Consider the following 21,571-nt stretch of genomic DNA (forward strand, 5'->3'; position numbering starts at 1 on the left):
GAAACAAGATAGAAAGTTTGTGTGTTTCCACAAAAAACACGTAGTTTAGAAGCAAGTCGCAATAAAGCTCCTTCAATCTATACTACCTCCTCTCGACTGGCCAACAGTGAGCTGTCAGGTTGCTCACAGAAGCATGTGACACATGAGGCTTGCTTTGGGTTGAAATGTAAAGGATAAGGCTGGAAATATTTTGCATTCTTCTTATTGTCAACAAATCCCATAATAAGATAAGACAAGACAAGATTAGATAGAACAAGATAAGATAATATTTAATTTGTCACACAGTGGGGAAATTTGCATTATAACAGCAGCAAAGGAATATCAAAACAAGATATTTACAAGATAAATAAACCAAAAAGAACAAAATAAATTACACAAACAAGACGCAAAAACTCAACAGTTAAAAAATTATTTACACTGATTGCACATGGATAATTGCACATTGTGAAAACTGCACATTATGATATTGAAGTTGCACAGATCTAAGTTCATATATTTTGTGGGTTTTTTTCATTTTCATGGGATTTGTTGACAGTAAGAAAATTATTGAATCACCAACTTCATCAGCCAAATGCATTTTCATGATTGGTACGCTTTATTTCATGCTTTTACATCCAAGTTATGTTGACTGTAGCCAGTGCTGCAGTAGGACCAGCCCATACCACAAAATTTGATTTCAGTCTGATACCAAGTAATACATGGCCAGAATTGCCAGATGCTTTTTATTATTAAATTCAACTTATGTACCTTTATGATTTATTAGGTGAATTATCAGTCTGCTATCAGCCCATGACGAACATTCATAGTTTGAAAATGTACCATTAACCAATGCTGAAGATCAGATTTGACTAAAATATTAATTTCACATCTGTATATCTGGATATTTCTTGCCTGAGCCTCCCTGAAAATCTCTTTTTCTGTTGCAGCTCCAAGACCATTTTCAATGCAATTATGTATCAGATTGAACTAGTCAGGGTGCTGCGCTTGCCTGACATATATGTAGTTTGAGTCATTTCTAGCAGTGCAGAAGCAAAGAGTGCATGCACTAAATGAGTTAATAACAACAGAGGATTGTTTACACTGACAGCTTTACTCTGAAATACAAATGGGTGCAACTTGGGAGAGAAACTTTTTGATGTTGATCATATTGACACTAGAACTGATCTGAAAAATGATGATTGTAGTATCGATATTTAGGCATTTATGCACCCTTCCCTATGCTGTTTGCAGATAAATCTTTCTTTATTTCTGTTTATCCGTCTTTGAAAAAGAATTTGTCTTGAATGTACTTTTGTTAAAATGTAATGAAGGACATAGAGAACAGTTAACTTGAACAATTTCTGCTGCTGTACTGGCTCTTGATATTATTATAACTTTAATGCGACATGATATGACTCTGTAAATGTCTCATTCATGCTCTTGACACGCCATTAAAAACTGGCGGTGAGATGCTGGCTCGTAACAACACACATCCGTTAAACCCCCTTCAAAGTGACATTCGTTGTTTCAAAGCTGTATTAGTCATGATGTAGTGCCTGGCTTGTACCATGGGAAAAGACAGAGAGGACTTACAGAGGAATAACCATCGGTCTGTCTTCTAATATGTTCCATATGTGGCATGAGAGAAAACTATTACCATAACTCAGGCTGAGCACGGTCTCTTTCTGAATAGCAGGTCTCAAGGCAGGGGAACTTATTACTGCAGTGTTATGCTAATGAGACTTTAATGACTCCTCTTAGATGATATTCACTGTTTCTCAGCAGTCTGCCCATTAGATAATTTCTGCTCATTTTAACTTCTTCATTCTTGACTTCTGATTCAATGATTCTCCAAGTTTCACGTATATGTTTCTGATAATAGTCACTGCCGTAGCTTTGAGTCCACGGCGAGGCTTTGTGAAATGATTAAAGTCAAACCCAGAAATGCCACCACATCATCACCCTTTGTCAACGCTGCTCTTCTCCACAGACGGAGAACGATTTGTGGGAGGCATGGAACAAAACGGGGCATCAAGGGAATAAGTGGAACCGAGTGGAGATCCCTCTGAGGAAGCTGAGGGATTTTGAGGTGATATTCGAGGGGATCCGCTCGAGGGATGTGAGTGGAGGAGCAGCGCTGGATGACCTGGAGTTCATAGACTGCGCCCCAAGTAAGTGATACGAACAGGACACACATTTTGGAAGCAGTATGTAAGAATGAACCAAAATAAAAAATAAAATTAAACATTAATATAAATAAAACTGCGGAGTCGCATTTGCACACGAAACAAGACCATTACCTACAAAAACATACCCCAAAAACTAAAATACCCTACTAATCTTTCTCATCTAATCTCTCTTTGTGTCTATTTATTCCTTTTCAAATAACTCTAGAATAACTTTGCAATGAACACCAGACTGAGACTAGAATCATTCAACAGTGTAAATAATTGTGCAAAAATAACTTACAGATTCAACAGAAATAAGTGTTAAAGGGGATTCATAATGCTCATTTTCAGGTTCATGTCTGTCTTTCTATAGGAACCTGTTAACATGCATTTAATGTTCAAAAACACCTAATTGTCCTCATACCGTCTGTGCTGGAACACCTCTGTTATGTCTCAGCATTTCTGCATCGTCATCGCAGCAAGGGAGTGACTGTAATGGAAAAAAAGCAGAACTTTCTACAGTGAAATATCACTGATAAAGATAAAAGATTAAAGAGATTAAAGATTAAATTAAACCAAAATCTTCACAACTGGATGTTAATATGATCCAAAATCAAGGAGAAATTAACATCATCAGCAAGAAAGATTACATGTTACCTGGACATTAGCATGTAGCTACATGTAGCGGCGTGTTGGCTATGGATTGTAGATGTCTACAATTCTACAATTCTACAATTTCATTTAGCAGACGCTTTTATCCAAAGCGACGTACAACAATGTTTGTATGTATGTAACAATGTATGTCTGTAGTAACTTACCTGAAGCAGATGGCCACATGAAGGAATTTGTCACGAGACATCAGCTTGTAGCCAAAGTAGTGCAAAAAAAGGAAACAGAGCGTTAGATGACATAATCAATACCTCTCTAGTGCAATAAGTATTGAGTTAAAGCCAGCAGGTGTTTAGCCTAGCTTAGCATAAAGACTTGACACTCAGGGAAACAGTTAGCCTAGCTCTGTCTGAAAGTCAAAACATAAATGCTGCACTAAGCTAACCAAACTGTCAGCTCTAGCCTCATACTTTGTTTACAGATATTTGACTGGTATCAAGCTTTTAATTTAGCTCTCAGCAGAAAAAGCACATAAGTGCGTTTAGCAAAAAGTCAGTTGCTGTGATTCAATCACAATTAAGTCTAATTTTCAAAATGGAAACTACTCAGCTGCCTAAAAAAGCTGAACTCAAGCTGCAAATTGAAGAGGTAATAATGCAAGTAATGCAATTACTAATAGCATACTGCCTTGTTTGCTGCTTTGCTTTGTTTTAATGAAGTGTTTCACCCTTTTAACTTAAAAAAAAAACAACTTTGCAGCAGTTTCATCTGTGTATGAAGTGTCAAAAGTGCAAGTAGGTGGGCAGAGGAGATAGGAAATGTCTTGAAATGTCATTGTTGCAAAATGGTGCACTGGAGTGGAAAGTTTATGTAAAGCCAAAATCTCACCACCTGGCAAAGTAATCACAGGCTCTACGGTATTCAGCAAACCTCTGCACATTTATATGAAGGGTGCTTTGTGCAGAGTGGCAGTAACTAACTTTTTGCTTCTTTAATTTAAAAGTATTTTACTAAACTTTTTAAAGTTTGAGAAGCATACTCATATTCATTCAGACTGTTATTAACTCATTTCTTGTCAGTCAGCGTTTCATACTAGTCAGTCTATATCTATTTTATGCTTAAAAGTCATGAAGACATCTTCAAACTTGTCTTTGAAGATTACTGAACTTGCAAATTGACTCTGTCTTTGCGAATGAAAGAATAAAATGTCAAAAGTACACTAACGCTTGATGTACTACACTCAGTCCAAGGGTTCATTATTTATTAAGCTGGTTTACCTGAATAAGTAATCATAGCAGTAAGATTGTCTTTGAAAATTAATCAGAACTTTGAAAGGATTTCACACTTTATTACATAATGTGAACTAAATCCCACTCTCTCTTGCTCTCCTCTGTCCCTCTTTTATCAAAGTGTATTTCCAATAATCTTCACAAGCAAGATTTACATACACTGTGAAATTATTTTATGATCTTTTCAACTGATAGTTTGGGGTATGAAATTGATTCTGCCACTGCCGCACTCAGTATATGCACAGAGAAAGAGAGAGTGTCTTAGAGGGGGAGATTTTTCCGTTTGATGACAGTTGCAGACAGACACTGTTTGATGTTTATGTCCGAGACAGATGTTAAACATTAACAAGGACTTGGCACAAGGCTGGACACCATGTGGGATGTTTCCCAGCTCTGCCAAGGTTCTCTGCAGCACAAAAACACAAACACACTTATGCTCAGAGACATAAACACTGACCTACAGACTAACTGGGATCAAACAGACTGAGAGGGTGCATGCAAGGACCTAACTCTCTGTCCAAAACACCTGGAGACTTACAAAGACCCTCCATCACCTTTAAAAGGGACCTATTATACTTTTCCTTATGTTCTTTTAAAATTATGTCATGGTGTGGTATATCCATGTTAAATGTTTCAAATAATGTAAATAATTATCAAATGCAATTATGAAGCCGACATTGCAACATGTGGCTACATGCTAACATCAGGAAAACATATAATCTTTGTTGCTGATGTTAATTTCTTCACTATTTCAGATCATACTCCTGCTGGAAAATGTTTGGTTGTGTTTAGAAACTTTTCTTTCTCTTCTATGAGTGGCAGTGGGGGATGACAGGGGGGTGTTGGGGGTTTATCTGGTCAGAGCTGATCAGAGACACAGATGAGAGAGGCAGCTGCTGCAGAGGCGAGTGAAAGCAAACTTTTAGACACAGCACAATGAACGGTTAAATGTCACTTTCACCGTGCATAGTGTTTCACTAGTGCTTGCTGGTCCAGCTGCAAAAATAAAAAATCAATGCGTGGTGGCAGATGTTGGCAGATGTTTTTATTGTGGCAGGTTGCCACAAATAAATGAATGTGTGTGAAACCCTGGGAAACATGTAATCGTGGTTGTATGTGTAACAAGTTTCGTTTGGATTTTGGATCATGCTCCTGCTGGAACATTACCAGTTGTGTTCCTAAGCTTTTATTGGTATTTCTAAAATCAACCTTCTTGATCTTCATTATTGTTAAATTCTCCTTGATTTTGGATCATATATTAATGCTGAAGTATTTCTGATTTTGAAGATTTTGGTTTATTGGTGATCTTTTTTGGTTGAAACTGCCACTATACTCCAATGCAGCTGTCACCTGGTAGCAATAATAGTGCAGACAGGCCGAGCCAGGCAGACAGGCACTAAAACGGCGCATTTCATACAGAGAATGAATACAGGTATATTCAGGCAGACAGTATGAGGAAAATAAACGGTTTTTTTTTTACATTAAAACATGTAAACATGCGTTAGTAGAAACCCAAAATACAGGTATGATCCTAAAAAATGAGCACAGAAGGTCCCCTTTAAATGCATGCTAAAATGAATTTTTGGTTTGTTCTGTGATGGCATTAATCCAGCTTAACGCCTGGAAAGACGTTCATGTCTTTGATCATTACAGTCATCATTCACTCTCTCTGCCTTTGAAACATAAAAGCACACACACATCTCCACACACACGGACATACTGTAATAAAGTTATAAGTGTGTCTGCTCTGCTCCACCTGATCTTTTTCCCCTTCTCTCTGTTCCGTCTCAAACGAGACGGAGGTGGAGGAGGGAGGCTTTGATTTCCCTGACAGGCCTTTGTCTGCTTTTGTTTACTGTCTCCTCCGCCACTCGTGTCCTTTGGTGCAGAGAACAGGAAGTTTTAATAAGACACAGTTGTTCATTGTAGCATTTTCCCCTGATGCTAGATTTGATTCATCTGATTGGAAAAAGGAGAGATAGTTTCCTGGTTAGTTGGTCGATCCTAAAAAAGCTAAACTAAGATTACCTGATGTAGAATGTAAAACATGAATGATAGTTGTTTCTCTCTCTTATCTGTTCCTATGTCTGTGTGTGTCTTTAGATGTGGTGGAGACAGTCAGTTGCCCTGCAGTCACAGACTTTGTGTGTCACAGTGGTCACTGCATTGAGTCCCACCTGGTCTGCGACAACAAGGCCGACTGTGCCGATAAGTCTGATGAGATAGACTGTGGTGAGTAGAAATGGGAAATAGGTTTTTTTGGGGGGGAATTGGTAGTGAATTCATTCTGTTGTAGTGCAGAAAAACAACTCTCAGCCCAGGCTTCTCACTGTTTTTATTTCCATCTTACTCTCTCTCATAGAGGATATAGTCCACTTGCCGGGCGCTTGTAATTTCAACATGGATGAAAACCACTGGGAAGACACCTGCCACCTTTCACAGGATGCTGATGATGACTTTGATTGGAGGATTGGCCATCAGAGTGAGACACCAGGAGCTGGACCTCAGGCTGACCACAGTCCTGGTCTGTATCACCCAGCTGCTAACTCTTTCTCTGTCCCTATTTTATACAATGAGTCCATAACAACAATAAACTCGACCTTGACACCCTGACAGGTTCTGTCTGGCCGTGTTATCAGCTGAAGCGGTCCAACGATGTATCATGTGCATACGAAAGGTTCCTTTTGACGTTGCACTCTTACACCAAAAGCACTGACAAAGCAGCGCTATTTTACAAGTTTGCAATGACAACCTGAAAACATAATGCCTCCTGCTACAGCCGTCATCGGTGAAGAGGCACTAAAAAAAATCTCAAAATTGAGAAATGTTTTTTTTTTTTTGCATGTAACACAAAAATGTAGCATGTTTGTAGTTTGCAGAAAAGTACAATGCTAACATTGAATTCTGGCGACTTTGGAAATGTAAGTTTACATTGCTTTGTTTAGATGAAGGAGGTGATTCATTCTCCAGGATTCATTTTCAATTAATCAGTAGGAAAAATCTTGTTTTGATACAGCAGCATCACTGTACACAAGATAAACAACAAGTCAGATGCTGTTAAGCTCAGTTTGACTCAGGCTGACATCGATCGGGATGTATTATTAACCCTGCTTTCACATGCCTGTCAGAAGCTCCTATTTCCCAGCTGTCAGGTTGTAATTAGAAAGGCGCTGCACTGAGCTGCCTGAGAGCTGAAAACATGGAGGATGTCAGGAGGACGTGAAAGTTGTTTGTTCTAAATTTTGAGGGTTTTTTTTATTTTATTTTATTTTTTTTATTTTGACAGCATTATTATTCTTTCATTAGAAAAACAAGATAGAAAGCAAACTCATGCTGTGAGTTTTGAACATATACAGGACCCTTAGATGTGTCTTCTGTCATTATGAAGAGGTCAAAGATTAGAAAAACTCACAAACTGACATGTGAAAATTATTTCTAAAGCTGCCACTTATAATTTTAGACAGAGGGGGAATTCATGTACTGAATTAAAAATAGTGTTTTCAGTTAAATGTTAACAAAGTGTCTCAACCTTCATGCCACTTTTGGCTTTTAATAATTTAACAGAGACAATTTTTTTCCTACTATCGTTCTTTTATTTTTTCAGCTATCTTTGTAGTGACAAAAGTTCATACTTTTTATTGAAAGTTTTGCATTTCCAGCCATGTTTACTGCAATAAATAAAGGGTATTTTTTAAAAGCATTTAGGACAAGTCATGTTTGTAGTGATTAAAGTGAGTATTTTTTTAACAAGAAGTGGTAATTTTGGAGTGCCCAGTGGCTCACCTACTAGAGCGTGCACACCATGTACAACGGTTATTTCCTTGCGACAGCAGCTGCAGGTTCGGCTCTAACCCTGGCCCTTGGCGCCTTCCCTCTGTCGACCCCCGTTCTCTCAAGTTCCTATTAAATAAGCAAATAAAAAAAGAAGTCAGGTCATTTACAACCATGTTGGTAGCGCAAAAACAGGTATTTTTTAACAAGAGTTTGGGATATTTCCTGCCATGTTTTCATCAACAAACTGTACCACTAACCACCCATTATTATCAGCATTGTCATGCCATGAAATTGAAAATTAAAATGTAAAGAAACAAAGTTTGAACAAATCAGCTATTTCTGAAACATTCACTTGTTAAATATCTATGGTTTGCAGAAACATACAGTTCCAACATTTATTGTGCCGATTGTGTTCCATGTGACTTTGTTGTTCGTGTTCATAATAATTGTTTTGTACCCTGACTGTTAGTATTTCTGCTGTTTGTTGATGCAGATTCCTTTTCTTGGTACACAGGGCTTGAAAAATGACTCTTGATCCTGAGAGGACAACCTTGATAAGCAAAAGATATCAGCCTGGAAATAATGAAAAATGTTATTATGGTTTTGTATAGCGGGACTTCATTTGAGGGAAACTGTAGCAGTGGACAGTTTGTTTTATTTCACAGGGAAAAAAGGTAACAAAAGACAACCAAGAAATACAGCGCCTTAAGGAATCACCTGAATCTATCAACAGTATTGTTTAATTGTTTGATCGTACTGGCAGATGTATTGTGTATCTTAGTCATATCCTTTAATATATTTGTAACACCGTTACGTTAATTGTTAGTGCATTCAGTGAACCAACAGATGCTAGTAGTGTAGCTCTAATGCCTCCTTGTATTTGCTATGTATGAGTTGCTGAATCTATTTCTGATTGGCTACTTGAGTTTATTGATCTGAGAGATAAATCTGGACGCTGGGCGCCGTGTCATAGAGTGAATTTATGATCTAACTTCAGAGCAGATCAATAAAGCTGACCATCTGTCACATGCACATGCTCATAAGGAAGCTGCAGGGTAAGAGGTGCACATGCAGACATCATTCAGTCATATTATTAGATTATGTAAACGTCTGAATGACGGAGCAACATGTGTGTACACAGCAGGAGTTTTTTTAATCGGAATGAATGCACAGATGTTATTTTTTGAGGCTGAGGAGAGGAATCCTGTGTTGTGGGATGGAGCAGGGTTTTCTGTGGATTTTGATGGCCTTAAATCTCCTTTAACTCATGTGGAAAACTCCCACTTTGTTCCGGCCTCACACAGATGCTGTCTCATCTCCGAGCCTAGCCAAGCCGAAGAAGCTCTTTCCAGCTTTTGGCTGCAGGCTACAACATTTCACGACAGCACAAATGCTTTCTTCCATCCAAATATCATGTATATTGGAACCAACAGGAGAATGTTATTGGATTTCTTGCCTGCAGTAAAGCAGGAATTGAATGGTTGCAGCCTTGTCATTCATCATACTGAAATATTACTCAAACCTTACATAAATGTGAAGCACTGTATTTTATCTCCAAAGGTGGTGAAGGGAGCTTCCTGTACATACACTCAGCCACTCAGAGGGAAGGCGATGTTGCCAAGGTGACAACCAGGGGTCCATTTCCAGCCAGTATCGGCCAGTGTCACCTGCGCTTCTGGTTCTACATGCACGGCTCAGACAGGATGGGAACGCTGAAGGTGATTTAATCTGAGCCGCATTTCCATAAATAATTCAAAGTCTTTGTGACATCCAGCTTCCAAAAATGTTTTCTTTTCTTAATGTCATTTGCTGTAATGATCCGTCACAGTCAACCTGAAGGCTGAATTAGGTTTTGACAGAAATGTCTTTCATATTTTACCGTGCCTCTCGCTACATTACACTCTGCTTACTGTCAATCACCTAATACCCACAGGGAGAAATGAAAGTCTCCCTGCCAGGAAATAATCCATCAAAGCGTGCCACCTCACAAACTTGATTATCATATCCATCTTTTTATGTCTTTTTCAGGTGTCTTTGTCAGCAGGGTAAATTTCAAAACAATAAGCAAATGTTAATGAAAAACAATTGGGTATGATTTGTGCTGGAGAAATGCCAAAAACTAAATTTAAGTGTACAACTAGACATTTAAAAATCTTCAATTACTTAAAATGGCATCCTTATTCTCCTTTAAGGTGCAGTGTTTAATTAATTACACTTATGTGAAAGCACACAATTGAAATTCTGTTTAAATGATTTATCAAATTCTAAAACAAGGCTCTGTAATACACTGTCCACTTATACTCCCATGCATTATTTAAAGGGTAACTTCGATATTGTTTTTGTGTCTAAGTGACTAATGGAGACATCCATTTTTTAAATTGGTCCAGCATCCAGCGAAACTGCTGCAGACCAAAGCACTGAAACAGGCTGCAAAGCAACATTAAAGGGGAAGACCTCCTACGTGAAGAATGCCAGTATGCTATTTCCCTTTGCCAAGGGAAGTTTGAGATGAACCATCGTGTTTTTGAGGGGGTCCTATAAACATAAACAGAAATGAACAACAAGAGACAAACTGACTTTAAGGGAAAGAAAAAAAGAAAATAATTATTGAAGCATTAGAAAAATCTGTACAAAATCATGAGAAAACATAAATGTACACAACCTAACCAACTTAATAGCTACGAATAGTGGCTGAACATGAACTGTTAGACCAGCAGAATAAATTAGTGTATACATATGTATTACACACACACACACACGTATACATACACTTTGAATAACGATCTGAGTCTTGGTGGCAAAAACAGTCACTTTTAGTTGACGTAAATTGACAATTCATAAATGCCCTGAGTGCTTAATACCACTTTCAGAAAGTCAGGTTTCCTTCAGTCACTTAGACACAAAAACATGAGGAATATTATATAGTCCACGTTGGAAAATATCGAAGTTATCCTTTAATAGGTTGGTGGATACAACACAAATCCAAATTCACCGTTTACACTTGAAAAAAGGGCCATTAAATGTTTTGTTTTTTTTAATAAAGAATTCATAGACATGATAAGTTTTAATTACAAGTTTCGTACAAAGTCAAAAATCAAACTTTACCTGAAAGTATGCAAAAGTTGGTCAAGATGAGAGAAAATCATTAAGGCCATAATTTCAATTTTATTTACAAATCATCACAATCTTCAGTGTCATTGTACGTCTCCCAAACTTTTTCATGTTGCACCTCACCAGGTCTACACTGTAGGACCCAGTGGCACCAGTCTGCTGATGTGGGCAGCCACTGGAAACCATGATAACCAGTGGACATACGCTAATGTCATCCTGTCCAACCCAGCGCCTTTCAGAGTGACCTTCCAGGCAGAGGTGGGTGGAGACATGTGGACGGACATCGCTTTGGACGACATTTCCTACACTGCTGAGTGTTTGGTAGAAGGTAAAGTTTTCATGATTTTATTTTTCCCCTCTGTCTCTTTTTTCTTTTCCATTTAGTTTCTTGTTGTTTTTTTTTTGCCCTTTCAGCCTTGTGTTCATTTTTCATGCAATTTCCTCCAATTTCCACCTTCTCCCATTTCCTCTTTCTTCCACGCTTTCTGTCTTCTAACATCCGTGCTCCTGTTCTCCGTTTCCATATAAATTGTGTGGACCCTGGAGGTGGGTGTAGTGAGTTAATGGCGCCTGTTGCCCTGTAGGTCCTTATAAATTCACTGTGGAGACGGGGTCAGCGCCGAGGGATGGCACAGAGGGCAACTGGGGGGAAAAGCAATTACATTTATATTGTTCTTTTTCCTCAATCCCACCCAGCCGTTCTCCTTTTACCCCTGAAACACTTCTTCCTCTGACTTTCTGAAGAAGACCTTACCTAACATGCCTCTCTGTTTTTCCGCCGTGTCTCAAAACAGCCCTCTGAGGTTTCTTCCTGAAGGATGCTATGTAAACTGAAATCTATAAAGGAAGATTCGTACACGTGTATTTACATGAATTTAACTTGCCTTTGATATGTCACCTCAGGACCAGTAACTCCCCAGCCTCTGACCTGTGGTGTGGACCACTACCAGTGCATGTACTCCTATCAGTGTATCCCAGAGAGTTGGAGGTGTGACAGAGAGCTGGACTGTGCCGACCAGTCTGATGAAGAGTTTTGTCCCACTGTGGTACCTGGTACACTTCCTCCTCAGGATAGCTGTCCTGTTGGACATTACCAGTGTTCAAATTATCTCTGCCTCCCATCCATACTGCGCTGTGACGGCGTCCCCGACTGCCCTGATGGGGAGGATGAGTACAGCTGCCGTAAGTATATCTGTGTCTTTCTTTTGAAGGGTTTTTGACTCATACCCGAGTAGTGCTAGAGAAAGAGCAGACAGGTCTTATCAGGCATCAGCATGAGTGCATTACATGTTTAAGACATGTCTTTTCACAACAGGCCCATTGCTTGCAGCTTTTTCCTGAGAATCACTCATGCAAACAAACACACTGCGCTTCCTCGGGGTCTGAGCAAAACACTGGGGCCTCAGACAGCTAGAGATTTACATTTAGATGTGAAAAATATTTGACTTTTTTGCTATTCTAACTCAGTGTACCTCAAAACTATGTACAAAAGGTCTCAAAAGTACTTGAAAAAATAAGCAACTCAACGTAATATCATTTGCTTCCTGCTTATTCTGCCTCAAAGGAAAACATCATACTGCTATCTTTACCGAAAATGTTACTGGTTACGTTGCAGATTCAGATTTTACTCTCAAAATATTACAATTAAAATATGAAGCACAAAACTATCTAGCATTATATTTAAATAGAAAGCTACCTTGAACAAATTTAAGTACATTGTGTTGAGTATGTTTTGCTTGAAAAATCTGAATGTAGGACTTCTACTGTGTGGTGTAGTTTGAAAAAAGTTTTCAGTACTTCACCTACCACTGCAATTACCAACAACTCCACTTAGAGAACGGGTCAAAAGTGAAGCAGCATTTGCCTGGGGCCCACAAATAACTAAAGTGGCCTCTAAAATACACATCCAAGCTGCGGTAACTAGAGGTCAAAAACACTGGTTAAATAGACTTTAATTTCCACAGAGCTGTTAAGTAGTTTAAGTTTATTAACACTGGATGTGTTGCATGGACAGTTCTCGATACATGCCCAGGACATACAGAGGTTTCTTGATTTATTGTGAGATGACTACAGGATTGCTTTGATTTTGTGTGTTAAATTTTATTTTCATTTTTCAAATAGCATTTCTAAGCACTTTGGTCAGCAGTTGTTTTTAAATGTGCTCATATGCTAAATAAATCAACTTGGTGTCATCACTTTCTTGGTTGAGAGCAGCAAGTTTATGTTGTCTGGCATCAAGACAAATTTTCTAGCCAGGAACCAGTGTGGTTTTTTGTGGGAGGTAGAAAATCTTTGAAACGTCTGCATGTGCACATAGGAAATATAAATAAATACACTCTTTGTATGTAAAGGGTCAAACGGTCAGTTTAGACTACCATTTCTTGTATGCTTATAGTGATCTGTGCATGCACCTCTGAAACCGCCCTCCAAATGCTGTATTTTACAGATTTCCTTGTTTTTGCCTCTCATATTTTCCACCAGCTCTGCTGCAGTGTGAGCTGGGAGAACTCGTGTGTGAAAGTTCGCCTGGTTGTATCCCACTCCAGAAGCGCTGTGATCGCTCTGCAGACTGTCTGCCTTTTCACTCGGATGAGTCCAGCTGTGATGGTAACACGTTCTTACACATCTTCCCCTTTCAAGCTTTTTGCCATTAAAGCTAGGGAAGGCAGAAATCTGTAAAAGGAAAAAAAAAAAATGGACAGAGTTCGAAAACACCCTTTCCTCCTGGCGGCTTCCCCCTCTCTGTCTTTATCTCCTCCCACGAGACGACCACAGGCACATGCACACAAAGTTCAATGTTATGACAAAGTACCAGCCAATAGGAACGCACTCTCTCTGAAATGACCTGTGATTAGCCAAAGCTAGATTTTCTGAAGCTTGACAACACAGCCAAGAGGAGGTGCGGAAGTCTAGCTTTCTCTCGGACCACTTAAATTTCAATATGTTAAACAACTATTTTGGGATTTTTGATGCCAATATTAAACTGCCTACCTCAGCTTTAAGCGTGATTAATTTTATTATTCTTCGACCTTAAAATTCAGATATGTCACAAGAGGCACTCTGGTCTAAGAGATGATACCCTTGTTTGTCCGTTTTTGCATTTCACCTTTGATTATATCCTTTTTTTAGATTTAGATTTATAGTGGCTTTCACTTTATATTATTTTAATACTATGATGAATTGTGACATTTAGTTTAAATATGGTTCTTCATGACAGTAAATAATGTCTTTAAGCTGGATGACTCGCTGTCTTTCCTCCATCTGTTGGTTTGTAAAAATCAAGATTATTTAAAATGCATGCATTTTGCTATTTAATTTAATGCATACCTTCTTCTTTTCTCTGTATCATACTCTCATGAGTCATCAGTCAGTTTTGAGTCAAGCGTTGCCAAAACTTAGTTCATGTCTGCTCATTTCCAGCCCGAGCAGTGACTCCCAGGATATTTTCAAGTCTGGCTGTTTAGTCTTCAAAGCACACCTCAACAGTTACTGCGAGCTGCCAAAATCCATTAAAACCTCTGCCTTCCTCCGTTTTCAGGAATAAGACCAAACCTCACATTTACCCTGCGTTCACTGCCAAGCCAAAGCTACTTTATCAAGGCTGCACAGCACTTCGGGGTTTCAAACATGATTTTTATTTAACAGGCAACCCTGATAACCCTCACACAACCTGCGGGGGGAAAAATATTCCTCATCAGATGTTCAGCATGAAAGAAGAAAAAGAGGCTGGTTTCATGCACACGCTCATGCTTTCTGCAGAGGTCAATGGATGATGTTCAACAGCACACTGTTTCCCCTGGCAACATAATTCACAGATTTCATGTTTTGATGTCAAAGCAGCGACATGTGTCATTTTAAGCCACATACACACTGCGATTTTGGGCTGTCTCAGACGAAAGATAAAAATTGTGGCAGAAATGTGGGGATATCTTGGTCGTGGCTCTAAAACAGTGGTCCTGCGTCGCACAGTGAGAGAGGTTAAAGGACGGCTGTTGTCACGATCGCAACAAAACTTCAATGTTTTCAAGCAAGATCCGTTGCTGTGTTTGTTTTTCATAGGCTGAAGTCACTGTGACCTTGTCAGTTTTATCATTTGTCATTTTTGTGAATGCCTTGTCTAAGAACTGAAGAAATTTTGGTGGTTGAAGGTCAAAGGTTGACGTTACTGTGACCTCACAAAACATGTTTTTGGCTATAACTCAAGAATTCATGTCAATCATTCATGTTAACTGTAAGGTGTATATTCTAGTTGTACGATATTCAGCAGTGACTTTCTTTTGTGTGATTTTCAGTTTGTCCTCGGCTGTACTGCCTGGATCGCGGCTCCTGCATTGTGGAGAAACACGGGCCCGTTTGCATGTAAGTTGAACTTCACCCTCTCACGGATAAACACACATTCTTAAGCACACAGCTACACAATCTGTCACACTCATGAACACACACAAACAAAGATGAGTATCATGTCTGCTCTTTCCACTCCTCCCATCCTTTATCTCTCTTTGTGAGACTTAAAACATGGAAATCCCATCAGTCTTGTGTCTTTCCCTGGAAAAGACACGCTCCATGAAGCATGTGGGAATCTGCTTATCCCCTACAGCTTAACCAGGGTGGTTCTGCCTTCATTTATCCACCAGCACAGTGTTTTCCTGAGAATCTCTGATGGATTCTCCTGGTCAATATTTAAACACGGCCCCCGCTACCAGTGGTCTTAGTGGGTAGACCACAAAAAAACCAGACAGACACTATGATCAGTTGGAGGTTTTTGAGAAAGCTTATGAATCTATTTGTCTGCATCAGCAGCTTGGAATGTCTGCAATGAGATATTTCATTATAAAAGTAAGAATGCAATTATGAGACTTTCTGCTGGATCTGCTAACATCATTACGAGCCACTGAATCGTCTCCGAAAGATCCACATTTCTCCGTCTTCGTGTCAGAAGGTTGCTTTTTCCACAGACTGGATGCGATTTGTGCAGCAGTTCACATAACAAACTGTCCGCAGTGCAATCAGAGTGTCATATTATTGGAAATGCAATCCCACTGAAAATGCTGGAACAGGGAACAACTGTAATTGAATTGCAAGTTTTTTTTTCTGGTATAACAAACCACTTGCTGTGCTCCTCTTTGAAAAAAAATGCCATACCAGAAGGTGAGAAAAAGTTTTTTGGTTCTTTTTCTTCATCAATCTTTGCATTATATGTCAAAATGTAGTTAGCCTACATAGAGACTGTTTCCACGCAGCCAGTCAAAACATCAACTCCTTGATTTCCTGCACTTACGCTTCAACAAGCAGGTAAATAGCTAATTAGCTGCTCAGTTGCATCACATTTAACAGGATTTAACACTGCAAAAATCACTTTGGTCTGCTAGATACTGGAGCCAGCCTTACTCTTCAATATCAGAGTTAACAACACACACACCGCGTCCGAAATCTCATACTAACATGCTGTTTACTAAACAGAAGAAGTATATGAGAGTGTTTAGAAAATACGAATCCTTTGTGTGAACCTTATTTTGTGTGATCTGCAAACTATTTCTGGTGAAATTTTGCAGTAGGCAAACACTTGACAATACACCGGCATAAATATCCCACAGTGCAATGCAGCAGTGACAACAACATTCAGAACAGCTGATAGCAACCAAGACAGCTCTGTGACGTCATTAATAAGCAAGTAGCAACCTCCAGGGCTGAAAAATGAGGCCAACATGGAGGTGCCAAAAAATGCAGGGGCACTATTACAGACGGATGACACATTACATGATTGTTGCGTTTCAGTTATGGATACAACATAGTATGGCTTTTTTGGCCAGGGATTGAATTTGGTACACACATAAACATTATACCTGCTAAGCGTTAAATGTCAATGAAGCTGCCTGCGACATACACTCCCACACAGCGAGTTCACCTGCTGTTTGCATTTTCTATCAAAACACATCATGTTTTCCTACAGATGTGATAAAAAGAAGAGTGTCATCATGCTTGCGGATGCCATTAGAGCTTAGGTTGGCGTAGTTTACCAGGGTTACATGTCTCTGATTAGCAAGGAGGCTCTCATGAAGTGGCACGGTGATAACAGCTTAATGCATCCGAAAAGATGCATACTACTGTTTATTTACAAAAAAAAATATTTGAACAACAGTGCACATATTGGGTGCATGGACACAGCCACTGCCTGTCTTATATTACCCTGCAGTTGGTACAAGAGCTAAGCCCGAGAGCTGCTGTCAATCAGACTCTGACATTTGTTTTTGACCGCAAAAAGGTGAATTAAAGTGATTTTAGCTCGACTTCAAAAAGTTGTGTTTCTACAGGGTGAAGATATTTCTCTGGGCCCTCGCTCTTATTGTCTCCTTTAGCCTCCCTCTGTTTGATTCCACTTTTTATTCATCCCCCTGTCCAACATTCCCCATTGCAGCGCCGCCGCCACTGCCTCCTGTCATTATGTAACGGGACTGTACCGCTGTCATTCACTGCACAGTGTGGTATGGCGCTCCTGTAGCTGGTCCAGCATTGATAACAGCCCTGCTGTAGCAGAACCCGAGGCCAGCATTGGAGGGCACCTCTGGCTCAGTATTTGCATCACGTTCCCCCACTCTGCTGAGCAGGATCCACCTGGGAACCCAGCCAGGGACGTCCCACTGCCATGGACCAGACCGTCACACAATATGTACCCTGAACCCCTCTGAATGATAATGACACAGTCTGGCTTCGCGGAGAGCTGTGTGTTTCGCATTAGAAGCTCAGTGTTGCGCAGAAATCAGGCTGATACTGAACAGATGTTGACTTGGAGAAGAGTCTTCATTTGGGAAGGAACTTCTTTCCCAGAGATGCAGCTCACCAGACGGGCCAAACTTTTTGCTATTAGTGTGTGTTTCCATGCTGAATATCCAGCAGATAAATCTTCACCATTTGTCAAGATAATGTTTGTTTTGTTTTTTAAATGTGAGAGAATCAGGGTGTATGTGTACTAGGGTAATAGCAATTGTGATTTAATCTTTATATATTGCAGTATATTATTTAGTTTCACTTTTATCATTTTACTCATATTTAAGATAAGGATAAGGACAGTGTTAGTCTATATTTTTCTTATTGTCAACATATCCCATTATGAAAACAAAACCGACAATGTGTGAAAAAAAATGATTCCCAACGAGAGGTACTGCAGGGACATGGAAAGATTGTGATGTAGCTCAGCTTATTTGAAAAAAATATGCACACAACCACATATTTATAAGGATGGGAACTGATAAGATATTTTTGACACCAATGCTATTACTGATTCCGCTTATCTGTCTGGTTCTTCATTATTCCCTTATTGATTTCTGCTCACGTTGTGGGGAAAAAAGTAAGCCTTCACATTTTTTAGTGTCAGCACAAATGTTTTATTATTATTTTATAAAGAAAAAATCTGCTAAGTCTGCCTGTGTGGTGCAAATGTTATTATAAGGGTAGGACCTTTTCTTCCTCATCACCACAGCCTGTTCTTGTTGCAAGTTTCCAGCATGAGTTTGACATCATTGTTTTGCAGTTTGCGACTGTCCAAGAAACATGCCAGCATCAATAAAAGGAACTGATTACCTCAGAGGGGAACAATTTCGATGAATTGGATGATTTGGAGTTCCAGTTTTCAGCTGGAACTAGTTACAGATTTCTATCCTTAGATATTTATGTCACGGAGGAAAATACAGATACAATTTATTTGATTTGTTGTTGTTGTTATTTACTTTTTATTAGGTTATAAGATCGTGCTTATATTGATGCAAAGTCTGCACAAATATACATACACACATTTGTATATAGAAACATGCCTGCACACATGACGCATATACACACATACTTATACTGTATATATACATTTACACATGCAAAAGAGAACATCCATATACTTACACATTTTAATCAACCTGCTGCACTTTGGAGAAAAAACTTCTGCAAATTACCACAATACAAAATCAGGCCCTTTAGTTAACATGTTTAAGCCATTTTGACCAAATTTCATAAAAGGATCAGTTTGGGTTCTTAGCTTAAATGTAATTCTCTCCACTGTGACATATTGTTATTAAGTCGATCCACTAATTTAAAGTTGGTTTATCTTTTTTCAGCCATTTTCTGGTAGAAGTCACCAACAACACTCTCAACAAGTATTTATCTTGCTTTACACACTGAAGCTCTTGTAGATCACCGGGGTACATGATTTTAAAGTTAAAACTGATTTTCAAAAGATATTTTTGGGGCGTTTTTGCCTTTAATTGATAGGATAGCACAAGTGTGAAAGGGAGAGAGAGAGAGAGAGGGTGACATGCAGCAAAGGGCTGAGGCTGGAGTCAAACCCGCGGCCTGTGCAGGGAGGACACAGCCTTTATACATGGGGCACCTGCTCTATCCACTGAGCCACCCGGCACCCTGATAAAACAGCTTTTCATCTTAAAAATTGCTTGTGTGTACATGTCTCCAAAATGTAGCCACAAAGGGACAATTCCAGAAAATATGAAAATGGTTTGCGACTGGACCACAGGACCTGCAGTCTGATGAGAGAGCGTCATAACTTTGTACTAATTCTTTGTCCCTGATCGCAGGTGTCATCCAGGATGGACAGGCAACCGCTGCCATGTGAAGGAGAAACCATCTCTCTCCACCTCGACCCCCAAACCTGAGGACACACAGATGGGTAGTAGAGACACGCACCTCCCCATTCTATTAAACTGTCTTACCTTAATTTATTTACTGTGTCCTTACATACCCCGCCAATGTTTCTGCAGTTTATTAAAAAGTATTCAAATGCACCTCCTTCTTGTTTAGACGCTGTGTATGTTGGCATCGCCATCGGACTGCTGTTGCTTGTGGCCGGAGTCGCTGTCTGCACTCTGGCTTTTTGCAAGAAAAAATGCTGCTTAATGTGAGTTTTGGCTACAATCACGGCTGCTTTTTGCCAGTGATGATGATGTTAATGATGAGTGCATTTTTCTTGCTGGCTCCACAGAAAGCCCAACCCGATGGACTACGGAGTGATGGATAACCCAGCCTTTGACTGCAGAACAGAGGTCAGCGCACAGAAATGTCTAATCAATCATCAGCAAATTCAGTTCGGGCAACATTTGGTTTCTCAGCTATACAAATCTCATTTTTTCCACCATTCACCGCACATTAATTCAATAAGTGGGTCTAACATTTCAGGAGGTCAGAGGGTGATCGCCCAGCCTTTCTGCACGATCACATTTTTGATTTAAGGTTATTGATTTTGCGGTTTATGTGGATATTTGTGCTTCTGTGTGTGATTTATATACACACACTGTGGCTTAAACAGCAGACAGACACAATAACTGAACCATAAAATCTGATCAAATGCAACACCTCAAGCTTAACACCAAAAATACCCAGTTTAATTAACAGCTGTCTGATGCAGTCTTACAAAAATATAACATTGTAAGAGGCTTTGCGGGGCTTTTGGACTGGATTACATTACACAGGTGCAGAGGTGGAAGAAGTTCTCACATTCTTTACCTGAGTAAGCACACCAGTGCTCTCTTATAACGATTTTGCATTACAAGTCATTTGTACATTTTTATCCGCAAATTGTCCGTAAAGTTAAAGCATTTGCTGCTGTGCAGTATAAAATGGAGCTGTTCAAGTACAAGTACCTCAAAGTCACACTTAAGTACACCACTGGAGTAGATGTACGTAGCTACAGTCCACCACCGAACAGGTGTTGTTATTATTGTGTCCACCTACAGAATGCTTCGTTTCTTTTCTTGCTCAGACTGAAAAAGATCGTAGCACAAAGTTGAAACAATCACAGCTAATCCATTTTGCATGTGTGTGTTGAAGAGTGTGTGTGTGTGTGTGTGTGTGTGTGTGTTTCTAAAATTGACTAAATAAGTGAGCTGTGTGTCCGAGCACACACACGTTTTTATCTGTGTGGGTGTGCAGCGAGTGTCATGCAGTCAGACACGTGAGAGGGATGTTAAGAGCCACAGCCATCATGACTCTGATGATGGAGATCATCGTGGATTTAATGGTGCTGTTTGAGTGTGTGTGCGTGTGTGTGTGTTTTCATGATGCAGTATTCCCGTGATAATGTTATCTTCACAGTGAACAACACGTGATATTTCCACAGTAGATTGCTCTCCCATTATAAGAGACACACACAGTATGTTCTATATCTTTGTTGGTATGTCTGTACATGTTTGTTTTCATGTGGCTGCCAGTGAGGACGCAGCTATAAATAGAGAGGTGTAGGTGTGAACTAGTATCTCTAAAGCACAGACTGATCCGCTTCAGCACTTGTTTTTAACGACACAGCGGAAACACTCTGCGTGATCGTTCCACCTCTGGAAAATTATGAAATGTTTTATGGAGGTTAGAGGTGTAATTATGGACGCATAACAGGTCAATTTGATTTTAATTGCGCCTGCATTTCATGCGCTCTCGCACATTAAGGCTCATCCAATTTTAAGCCAGTGTACATGATTGTCTTTCCCTCAGCTTCCATCCCTGCATGAGAGGTCATGCTGTTGTCCCAGAGTTAACCCCAGCAGGAGTGATGGTCAGGGGCTCTCCATCAGTGTCTACCCCTGGAGGAGGGAGGTGGAGGTAAGGTGTCTCTGCTCAGCCTTTGGGGCTTCACCCCAATCAGCTGTGCAG

At 39.7% G+C, this 21,571-nt stretch overlaps 1 protein-coding gene across 3 annotated transcripts in view; it reads left to right on the forward strand.

Annotated features, from left to right (window-relative positions):
* Nucleotides 1-21,571, forward strand: part of malrd1 (MAM and LDL receptor class A domain containing 1) — a 78,180-nt gene that overhangs the window by 53,167 nt on the left and 3,442 nt on the right. For all 3 annotated transcript variants that reach the window (XM_088072125.1, XM_042510908.2, XM_088072126.1), the window contains 12 exons: nt 1,970-2,150; nt 6,149-6,277; nt 6,408-6,569; nt 9,380-9,537; nt 11,057-11,258; nt 11,834-12,112; nt 13,412-13,537; nt 15,223-15,289; nt 19,507-19,598; nt 19,730-19,826; nt 19,911-19,971; nt 21,413-21,520. In XM_088072125.1, coding sequence (XP_087928251.1) covers nt 1,970-2,150; nt 6,149-6,277; nt 6,408-6,569; nt 9,380-9,537; nt 11,057-11,258; nt 11,834-12,112; nt 13,412-13,537; nt 15,223-15,289; nt 19,507-19,598; nt 19,730-19,826; nt 19,911-19,971; nt 21,413-21,520 — 1,662 coding nt within the window. The remainder of the gene's footprint in view (nt 1-1,969; nt 2,151-6,148; nt 6,278-6,407; nt 6,570-9,379; nt 9,538-11,056; nt 11,259-11,833; nt 12,113-13,411; nt 13,538-15,222; nt 15,290-19,506; nt 19,599-19,729; nt 19,827-19,910; nt 19,972-21,412; nt 21,521-21,571) is intronic.

The sequence above is a fragment of the Plectropomus leopardus genome, chromosome 21 (assembly GCF_026936395.1).
Source record: "Plectropomus leopardus strain MGB_pleo_1.0 chromosome 21, ASM2693639v1, whole genome shotgun sequence".
In the NCBI taxonomy this organism is placed as follows: Eukaryota; Metazoa; Chordata; class Actinopteri; order Perciformes; family Serranidae; genus Plectropomus; species Plectropomus leopardus.